Source organism: Hakea prostrata, chromosome 1 (genome assembly GCF_041222555.1).
Source record: "Hakea prostrata isolate BN-2017 chromosome 1, UWA_Hpros_2, whole genome shotgun sequence".
Taxonomy (NCBI): Eukaryota; Viridiplantae; Streptophyta; class Magnoliopsida; order Proteales; family Proteaceae; genus Hakea; species Hakea prostrata.
In genome coordinates, this window is record NC_142600.1 from 6,975,692 (window position 1) to 6,986,292 (window position 10,601).

Sequence of the window (10,601 nt, forward strand, 5' to 3'; positions counted from 1 at the left end):
CCTTAGTGGGCCGACCAAAGCCCACGCTCATGGAATTGATCGTATTTCGAGTAGCCCTAATTTAGGACAGTGTTAGAGTGGGCCCCTTTTAGGTCCGAATCAGCTTCCCCGTACATGTAGAGTAAGGAAACGACTTCTCACGTACAGATTTGGGACAACACGTGTCTTATTTGTTCCCAAGTGGCATCTGAAGCGGCAGGAAAATTTCCACGTCATCTCAAACCAAGGTTTTTCCTTTTTATTTTTTGAATGGGCTGTAGATGAATGGAAGTGTGAATATGTTAACTAAACGGTTTATCGCCAAATCTATTGACTAAATCTAAATCAGTCAATAAAATTTCTATTTTTCCTCCAATTATTTATAAAATAATAAAATAATTGTCGACTTTTTCTTCCTCAGTTCGTTCTTTATTTCTTCATGTTCCATTTCCATCAGCTTCACTAAAAATTGACGGTTAATAATGTCTTTTTATTTTTCCTCTGTTCCTTCTCTATTTCTTCATGTTCTTTCTCTATCGGCTTCACTGAAAACTGATGGTTAGTAACGTCTTTTTCTTTTTCCTCGGTTCCTTTCTCTATTTCTTCATGTTCATTCTCCATCGGCTTCACTGAAAACTGACGGTTAGTAATGTCTTTTTCTTCTTCCTCGGTTCCTTCTATATTTCTTCCGATTCCTTCTCTATCGGCTTCAGTGAAAACTCATTTTCTTCTTCTTCATGCTTCTCAGTGGAGAGGTCATGGGTTTCATCCTTGCATACGGCATTAAATTTTCAGTATTAAAAGAGCACTAGTACCCAAAAAAAAATAATGGGAGAAAAAATATTAATTTTATTTAATTTATTTAGAGCTGTTTAGCTAACTTATTCATACATCTGTTCAACAACACTTTACTTTTTTTTTTTTTTTTGCTTTATTTCTTAAAGAAGTTTGTTTAATTCGTTTTTTTTTTTAAGTAAAAACACTTTTGAGGCCCATGGACAAGTAGTACAATAGACAGGTTTTGGTTGAAGCCCATGAGTAAGAGTGAACGCAATCCCTTGGACCTGTTTAGCTATTCTAGTGTAATAGATTGGCTTGTGTTTGGGCCTATGCCGATTATAAGTCTTTAAACCAAGAACAACGCTTGGAAGATCACAGCCCCAATGACCAATATCATGTCCATTTTTGACCAGGAAATGGATTCTTTATAAATGTGTGACATATGTCGTAACATCACATCAAACGGTTGGAATCTGATGTTATGACACATATCACACATTTAGAAGGAAATTGATGGTTCATTTTTGACAAGGAAATGGACTAAATAAAATTTTCAAGTCCTGGCAACCCCAAAAATACTAGTCAAACTTAGACACTTAGGGTGAAGAAGGAATCCCTTCACCTCTAGGAACATTGAATCATTCCAATTTCTTTCTTTTGTTTGAAAAAACTTAAGTCTAACTTTTTTATGTAATGTAATATGTTATTTTTTTTTTTATATATATATATATATATGAATGTGTTTACATATTATTGATTTGGTATATGTGATACGTTTAAAGTTGCAGTCTTTGAGATAGTTCGTGTTCAATTAAAATGTGAAAAGAGATTATGTATCAACTTTCATATCGCATTAATGGGTGCCATACTTTACTTTTCGTTAATTCCTTATCAAAATCCCGTTAGTACTAGACAACATTTTATTTTCTTGGGTAGAAAGTACAAAACATCTATTAAATTTTTTATGAGAAAATAAAATTCATTACATTCTAAGTACTACATCTTTTCATACGGCATTCTTAGCACTATACAGCTTGTAAAGCTACACATTTTGAACCATTTTAACCAAAAAAAAATCCAAATTCAGATTCTTTCATCCTACCTAACATGTTAATCAATTGTTAGAAATCTATGCACCCTAATATCTTAGCAAACCCATTAATTCATACATCTAAGAAGGTGACAAATGATAAAGCATAGTGTCACGTAAATGTTTATTGATCATATATATTATTGCCGGAAAAGCAACATTCATGATGAGTCCACATCTGATTTATTGATGATTATAAACCACATTAATTTAGAAAACTCCTTTTTCATGGCAGCCTTGAATTTTTATGTCTTGTGACCCAAGATGGTTCTATCGCATATATTATAACTAAGTATGATAATGATGAAAGGAGAAGATAACCATATTTCAAAGTTGTATTAAAATTACTGCATTTTGATGGTTTTTTCCTTAAAAAATTGTCACTTGATGTATGAAGTTTTCCTTCTTCCCGCAAACGAGGTGTGTGAATAAATTATTTTTGAAAAAAAAAAATAATAATAAAGAAACATGTATACACTAGATGTAGTCCTTGGGTTCATAATGAATTGAGCTACTAATATAATAAAAAGAATTTTATATGTGGGTTCATTTAGTAGACCACAAACTAATGTTGGGTCCCCTTAGTACAATATATTACATGTGGGTCCCAACCAAACTAACACCATTAATCACCGTTAAGTGTATTCAAATTGTATACCTAGAGGGACCAAAATACCTCTCAAGTTATTCAAGGTAAAATATATCGCCAAAATAAAAAATAGATTGAAACGATTTTCCGGCAAATCAAATGAAAGATCGTTGAAGGAAAAGAAGAAGAAGAAGAAAGAAAGAAAGAGAACAGCTGCAGTTGGAAGAGAAAGAAACATAAGAGAACCAGGAAGGGCGTGAACTCGTCGAACTACATAGGAGAAAAGAAAAACGATAAAATAAAGAAAAACTGAAATGGAAAGGGCGTGAACTTTGTCGTCCAGCACTCTCTCGAAACTTCGATATTTCAGGCGAACTTCGGCAAGATTTCGCCGGCGATCTCTCCCGAAATTTCGCACCTTGAAGTTATTTAATACATCCATCCTAATACGCACTTTGTAGTTTAATTTATATATATATAAAATATATATATATATATATATATATATATATATATATATATATATATATATATATATATATATATATATATAAATATATATGTGTATATATATATATATATATATATATATATATATATATATTGTGAATAGTTGAAGAGTATTTTAGTCATAACACATTGTATTAAATAACTTGACGGGTATTTTGGTCCTTTCAGATTTGAAATTTGAATACACTTAATGGCGGCTAATGGTGTTACTTTGGTTGGGACCCACACGTAACATATTGCACTAAGGAGACTCAACATTAGTTTATAGTCCACTAAAGAGACCCACACATAAAAAATCTCTATAATAAATAAAGCAAGGTTTTGAAATATCTGTATCAAGTATTGTACTGGTTACATGATTTCAAGAAATGTATAGAGTATTATGATGTACTAGTTAATACATTTTGATGCAGACTCATATGTGCTAATTAAGAGAAAGAGAGAGAGAGAAAGAATATCAACAAATATGAAATTGTGTTGTGGATTTTTTTTTAGACCATATAACCGAGTACTTGTGGGGGAGAGACTCTTCACACTCAAATTTGTTTATCAAATTTATTGAATTCATCCATGGCCTTGTGCTTGACTAGACAATTCATTACCAATGTAATTACTCACACAATTCTTCTCCACTCATTTTAATGGAGATTCTTTAATTCAATTTGACCACAACCATCCCCAATTAAATTGTATCCACCGAATTTGAACAACCATATTGGCAATCAAGTAACCAACTTATTGAATTAAAAAATCAAGGTTAGGTTAAGGGAGTTTTAATGCACCTTCAAACAAAATGTTCTTTGCAAAACCACTTGAAAATTATCCTTTTCTACATAACTTGTAGGTTTTATTTTGCATTAATTGGAAAATGCATACATGCAACTTTTGATTGCTCTTCTTGATAGATCCAAAAATTAGAAAGGCAAAAAAAAATTAAAAAATCATAAGTAGCCGTTTGGCTAAATTCAAAAAAATAAAAATAACTTTTAGAGCCTAGCCCTACAGCTGATATTGTTGCTTAAATATCACTATTACCATAACCTAATAATGCTTTCTTTCACTTAATTAAACCCCTAGTTCTCATAAACACTTAATCTCAGTGAGGAGCTTTGCTTAACATGTATGTGATTTGTGAAGCTATGGTGACAAAAACCCAGCTCCCAAAGAGAGCTTCTTTGATCACAAATCTAATTTTTATTCGTTCCTTCATATTTGATTAATACAGATAGACACAATTCTATGGAACCTTAGACTGATTATAACATAAACTTAAAAAAAAAAGAAGAAGAAAATTCCTCTCCACATGCTCTAATACCAAAGAAATCTAAATTCCACAGAAGGGAAATCTTCTGCACCAATGCTATCCAATTGTAGTGCTTACTATATTGCGCATGCTATTATTTATATAAGACCTAGAAACACTTGAGGTGATGAAATTAATTAAAATAAGGAATTAAGAAACCCAAGAAAGAACAAACAGAAGTCTCAGATGATCAGCATTCTTTCACGCCCAAATCCAAATTAGATTTGGTCTGCTCAGGAATGAGAAATTAAAATTTAAACAGAAGTTTTAAATTGAAATCAGTACTTAAACATGCGTGGAAGGTAGTAAAGAAAGATAGAAGATTCATATCAGTCCATCATCCTTGAATTATTGATCATTAGAAAACTCATTTATATCTTTGTCTGTGAATCTTCCTCAAAATGAGAGACAATCATGAAAGAGAACATGAACCCCACTCTTCAGAGAATCCAGAAACCCCTGCAACAAGAACGACAAACCAGACACACCATTGATCAAGCTTCGAGAGCTTAACCATGAAATATTACTCACTCAATCTCTCATTCTCTTTCCATGCCATCTTACAGCTTTCTTATCAACCTATGATATATCCTTTACTCGGCTAAAAAACAAATCAGAAAATCCATTAATTAGTATACCCACCAATTAATACTACAAATAAGGAGAAAAAACAGAAAAGAACAAAACAGAAGAAGATTAAAGTAAGAGACCTAGCTCAAGAACACTTGATACAGCTTTGATCAACTTAAAGGAAAAAAGTATGATGGAGCCAATAGAATAGAACCCATCAAACCATGAAGATGATTTACATAAGAGGGCTATTAACAAGTCCATGCCAAGAAGACCCTAATCCATTCCAGCTCTCTCTCCCAGCTGAGTCCAGACCACCAATATTTCCTTCTCCACCAACTTGCCATGGAAACCCATACAAGATTTTATTTTCTCCATCCTTGCCTTTGCAGAATTCCTGTTTGATTGTTGTCATTGTTGTTGCACCACCGATATCCTCGTAAGGAAAGGCCATCTCGCCACCTCCAAGGCTTCCACCGGTGGCGCCGCCCACGATGCCGCTGCCAGCACCAGCACTGCCTTCTAAGTCTCCAAGGTTTCCGTTTCCCAGTCCATAGTAGAAATTATGAAACCCATTTGAGGAAGTATCAAGAAATCCACTTCTAAGTGCGTCAATGAAACCAGGACCTGTAGTGGTGGTTGTGGTATCAGGGTTGCCCAGGATGTCACAGTGGGTGGAATTAGGGTTAGGGTTTCCCAGAATAGAATTCTCATGGTCATCAAAACCCAACTGACGATTGGGTTGTTTTTGGAGCCTGGAGAAAGCAAGTGTGAGGTCATTGGAATCATAAGCTAAAGGGGGAAGGGTAGGGATTGGGTTAGAGTTTGTTGCGGTGAGGGATTGTTCTTGTGTTCGTTTTGATGATGATGACGATGATGATGATCGCTTGTTTTTCCTGCAACCTCCTCCAACTGGAACATTTCTCAGAGTTCCTCCTTTGGTCCAATACCTTCTACATGCCTTGCAGAAATACCTGGGCTGTGAAAGACTGTAGTTGTTGTAGTAACAGAATTTGGTGTTGGTTGAATCGCACCTTGGGCAGTTAAGAGCATGTTCTGGTTGTGGCCTAATTCTCCTCTCTTGCTGTGGTTTTGGGCAACCCAACACTTCTTCCAGGGCCTGTAACGAATTTGACAGTTAAAAGAGAAACCCTAAGATGATCATTCTGATAAAATTTTCCATAAAATAGAAGGATCAAAACCATGACCCATGATTAGATTATTTCAAAGTTCACCATTTAGTAACTACGAAGCAAAAAGATGGAGCAGTAGAAAACATTCAGATCAAGATCCAAATTAGACTGAGAAACAATGAATACCCACTTCTTAAAATCCAAAAAAAGTCGAAATAATATTAATGATCTTCCTTCTTTTATGAGAGCCTAGTTACTTTCCCTTTATTTACATGAAGAGAATTCGAAGCAAAAAAAACACAGGATCATGAAGAGAATTCGAAGAGGATCATGGCTTTTGAGTTCAAACCAGCAAAAAGCTAGCTACTAAAGAGTTCTCTCATTCCATTATTGTTTTAAAAACTTTATATTAATAAAGGTGGAGAGGACCTTCAAGAAGAATAAAACTGAAACGAAAAAAAGGAAAAGGAAGTAATAGTAAAGTGAGAGTTCGGAAAATTAATGTGTTGATTTGAACTCTGATCTCCTTACCTGCTGTTGGGCTTTTGAAGGATCCATCCATGCAAGACTTCAAACCTCTGCTGAATCTGTATTCAACACAAACAGATCGAGCGAGAGAGAGAGAGAGAGAGAATTGGCGTGGGTGATGACAGACTGCAAAGTAAGCGAGAAGAAGATCTGTCTGAAGGTAGATAAATAAAGCAAGGAAACACAGAGAGAGAAGAAAGAAGAGAGAGAGAATGATTACATAAATAAGATTTCGTACGGGACGATTGATGTGCTTTGGGTTGCACGCAGAGAAAGCATGGAAAATTCGAGTTGATCTGCAACGGATTCAATGAAGAAGTGTGGGTCCCATCAGACTGATGATGGGAATCATGTGTGGGCCCCACTCGGTCATCGAAAACCGATGAACAAGCCAAAACCATGAATCGCCCAAAAACTCGGCGATTCATGGAGTAATGTAATGTAATGTAATTATGTAAGTATGTAAGGAACAACGAACGACAACGAGACAAAGGAAAACGCACCTTTGTCCCGCGTCACCCATCATGTGATGTTGTTGAATGAATGTGTTATGATGGAGTGATGACATGAATCTATCATCCCCATCATGACATCGGATTCACTGCATTACTTTCCTAGGCGTTCTTCCCGTAATCCGTCGGTACTGGCAACCACTATGACCATATTACCCCTCCATGCCTCCTAGGGTTTCACCAATCCCCATCCCCAATAACTCACACGTCACCATCAACTACCACACCCCCCATAACACACTGGGCCCACCATGCCCACTTGCGCAGCTTTTGCATATTTGACGATTTGGAACCGGAACCCGGCAACCAGGATTCAGAATCAATCCATCCCATCCCATCCCATCCCATCCCATTACATGACTACATGGCTAGGGAATCAACCAATTGGTTTGGTTTGATATTGGTCGGATCGAATTTCAATGGGTCTGGCCACGGATCGTAAGAAGTAAGGCCAGATAATTCTATTATCAAACAAGACCGAAGTCCTAGTTTTGAAATTAGAACCAGAATCTAACAAAGCATCAATTTTGAAATCAATGGTCTATCGACTTAATCTCCATTTCATATCATTTTAGCTGGGCCCTACCAACCATACCTTTGAGCCACTAGCTAATGGCATATTGGAATCTCGAGAGCAATAATCGATGGCACTGGTCGGTCGGGATTAGGTCTAGAACCGGAACCAGAACCAGAACCAGAACCAGAACCAGAACCTGGCAGCTCCTCCGGTTTTAAATCCCATCGATTAATTTGGATTAAAATTCCAAAAGCACCGTTAAAGCTCACCTGTCCCTGCATCAGCACCACATGTACGTGAGCCTCACTTTATGGTGGGCTCTTATCCTGTTTAAAAAGGTGGGGGCCAATGCCTACACATTGCTATCATTGGTTTCAGTCAAGTTCTTGTTGATCAGTCAAAATTACCAGTCAAACCTTCCCCCAAGAGAGGTAAAGCGAAAGTGAAAGGAAACACATCTGGCCGACACTGCTCTCTATGAGTAGGGGCAGGGCAGCTAAAAGAATCTAACTCTCACAACAGAATCCAAGAGCTGGAAGAAATATATTGGTCTCAACCAAGCCCATTTCTATCCCTACCCGTATCCGTGTCCGTATCCGTACACAAACCCATTTTTAGTTAAGATGGTTTCAATTTCTGAAGGGCCCTCCCTAACCGGCTGTATTAGTCTATTTTCAAATTGCGAAGTACACAATGAAGTACATGATGAACCAATCGAACCCGGTCCGATCATTACGGTAATCATGTCAAACTTGGTAATAGGACCTCGAATAAATTACGGTTTCCAGAAGTTTTACCAAAGAAAAAAGAAAAAGAAGACGTTTTCCAGAATTTGAAACAGTGAAGCGGGCGACAGAACGAGAAAAAGTGGTGGCCTCAGTTTTTTATGCCCTATGACCCATCTAACACGTGGCCGACGAACGCCGATTGAGACGCGAATATCTCGATTTACGCGAGATTTTCCTTGAATTTAAAAATGGAAAAAAATAAAAGGCCCACCCACTTAGGCTGCTAGGCTAGGCAGAGACTCAAGAGTGTGCGCGAGTGTAGGGGAAGGGAAGGAATTAGAAAGTGGAATGTGGAGCCCATGGGCTTCCCGCCTTGTGAAGTAAAGAATAATCTACGTTGCCGGTGTGAACTGAAAGTCTGAAACTGAACTGAGCCAGCATTGTTGGTACAACTTAACGGCACGTGGAGAGTGCTTTTGAGTTTGTAATTTCTTTCGAGGAAAATTGCCTGTTCTCTCACTTGTGATAACCAGTTGACACGTAGTTGGAAAACTTTAGCTATTTTCCCTCGCCTTTTTTATCACAACTGTTCTCCTTCATTCAAGCGAGTTTACATTTTTATCCTTCATTCTTTTTTTAATAAAAATCAATTATCCTTTTATCTAAATTCGACATCAAGGATTCAACATTAGAAAGCTACAAGGCAATTTGATATTGATAGATCACATTATGCTTCAATATTCTCCATTATCATGGAGTTCCCCAGCAAGATGAAGGTGGAGAAGTCGATGAGATATTCTTCTTCTCATAATCTCTCTTAATCTGTCTTTTCCAAATTTCTTTTGAATTTCCCATTATCTTGTGGGCATTATTTTCGTCGCATTATTTTGAAGTTCTGCTTTCATTTCTATTTATTTATTTGAGGGTAATTTTCATCTGGACCTCGTGAGGTTTGATCTAGGTCACTTTTAGTCTAGTTTAAATTTTCTTTTGCATATGGCTCCCCTATGATTTCAAGAAATGATTAAACAATAATAGACTTAATAGAAACCATTAGTTTAATAATTTTTATGACGAAAATGCCCTTGCTATCTTTTCGATTTATTTGTTTTAGAAGCTATCGTCGTTTCGTTCGGGTCTTCAATAGCAAAAAAAATTAGGACAAGCATAACTATAGAATTTCCCGATTCTGCGTTAGTTAAGCTTATCTTCTCATTTCATTTCTTTCTTTTGATTAAAATTGCAGATTCTCTTCTCTTTTTCCTTGCTTCTTTCGTCCTGCCTTGGATTCTTCTAAGTTCCACTGTTTGGTTCGGTTGCACAGGAATGGTGCTGACTTTGTGAAACTGTGAAAAGAGATACAGAAGTGGATATGGAGATTTTCGAGAACAAACCAGCCTTCCGGATGACGACAACGATGAAGGGGACAAGGGATAAGTATTAGGACTTTAGCCTTCACAATATTTTCATATCATCTAAAAGGGATTTACAAGTTCAAATGAATTCTACCAAAAAAAAATGACGACGATGATGTCGTTTTCTCTAATGGGTAAGAGTTCTAGAAATCCCACCCAAAAAAAAAAATTATGGAAATCTAATGCATGTGCATCCAGCCACTCATCATTTCTACAAACCTCATCTCCTTTCTATGATGCAGAAGACCAGAGAAGAACATAGCAAAACCTGGGGATTAAAAGGAAAAAAAAATATATGGGTATTTTTGTCATAAAAATTATTAAAGGAACAATTTATGTTTAGTTTGTCTTTATTTAATCATTTCTTGAAACCACAAGGGAGCCATATGTAAAAGAAAACTTAAACTGGACTAAAAGTGACATGGACCAAACCTCAAGGGGTCCAGATGAAAATAACCCTTTATTTATTTGGATTGTTATGGTTTGACAATTAAGAAACCATAAGGATTGGTGAAGGGCATTAGTAGCTTCAATGAGTACCAGTGGCAGACTCGTGGTTTGTAGCTTTTCAGGAGATTCTTTTTTGTCTGATGTTCATTCACAACTTGATTACATTCTCAGGGAGCTTTTATACGATTATTATAATTTATTTGCCCCAAAACCGAGAAATTGAGACCGAATGCTTGCATCCTTGGCAAATCTCCAACTAAAATTTAAAAAATAAGGATTTAGAATCGGGTAGAGCTTGGGGTCTCATTTCATAAATTTGCAAAATAACGTAAAAAAAAAAATTTGTATTTACAGAATTAGCCCTACATGTTCTTTGACAACTGTTAGATTTATTCTCGCACATGTGGTGTGATCATAACGACTCACTGTTGATGGCAGGGAACGAATAAAAATCATTTGAACATAAGATATGGGATATTCGAATCATTTTAAAATTT

The 10,601-nt window shown here is 36.2% G+C and overlaps 1 protein-coding gene across 1 annotated transcript; it reads right to left on the minus strand.

The window, feature by feature from the left end:
• Positions 1–4,864: 4,864 nt before the first annotated feature.
• On the minus strand, positions 4,865–6,762 carry LOC149027057 (dof zinc finger protein DOF2.1-like). Its single transcript, XM_089146312.1, has 2 exons — positions 6,486–6,762; positions 4,865–5,941 (listed from the first exon to the last, which is right to left on the minus strand). The coding sequence occupies exons 1-2, from the start codon at positions 6,510–6,512 to the stop codon at positions 5,057–5,059; spliced, it is 912 nt and encodes a 303-aa protein (XP_089002438.1). The 5' UTR covers positions 6,513–6,762; the 3' UTR covers positions 4,865–5,056.
• Positions 6,763–10,601: the final 3,839 nt, after the last annotated feature.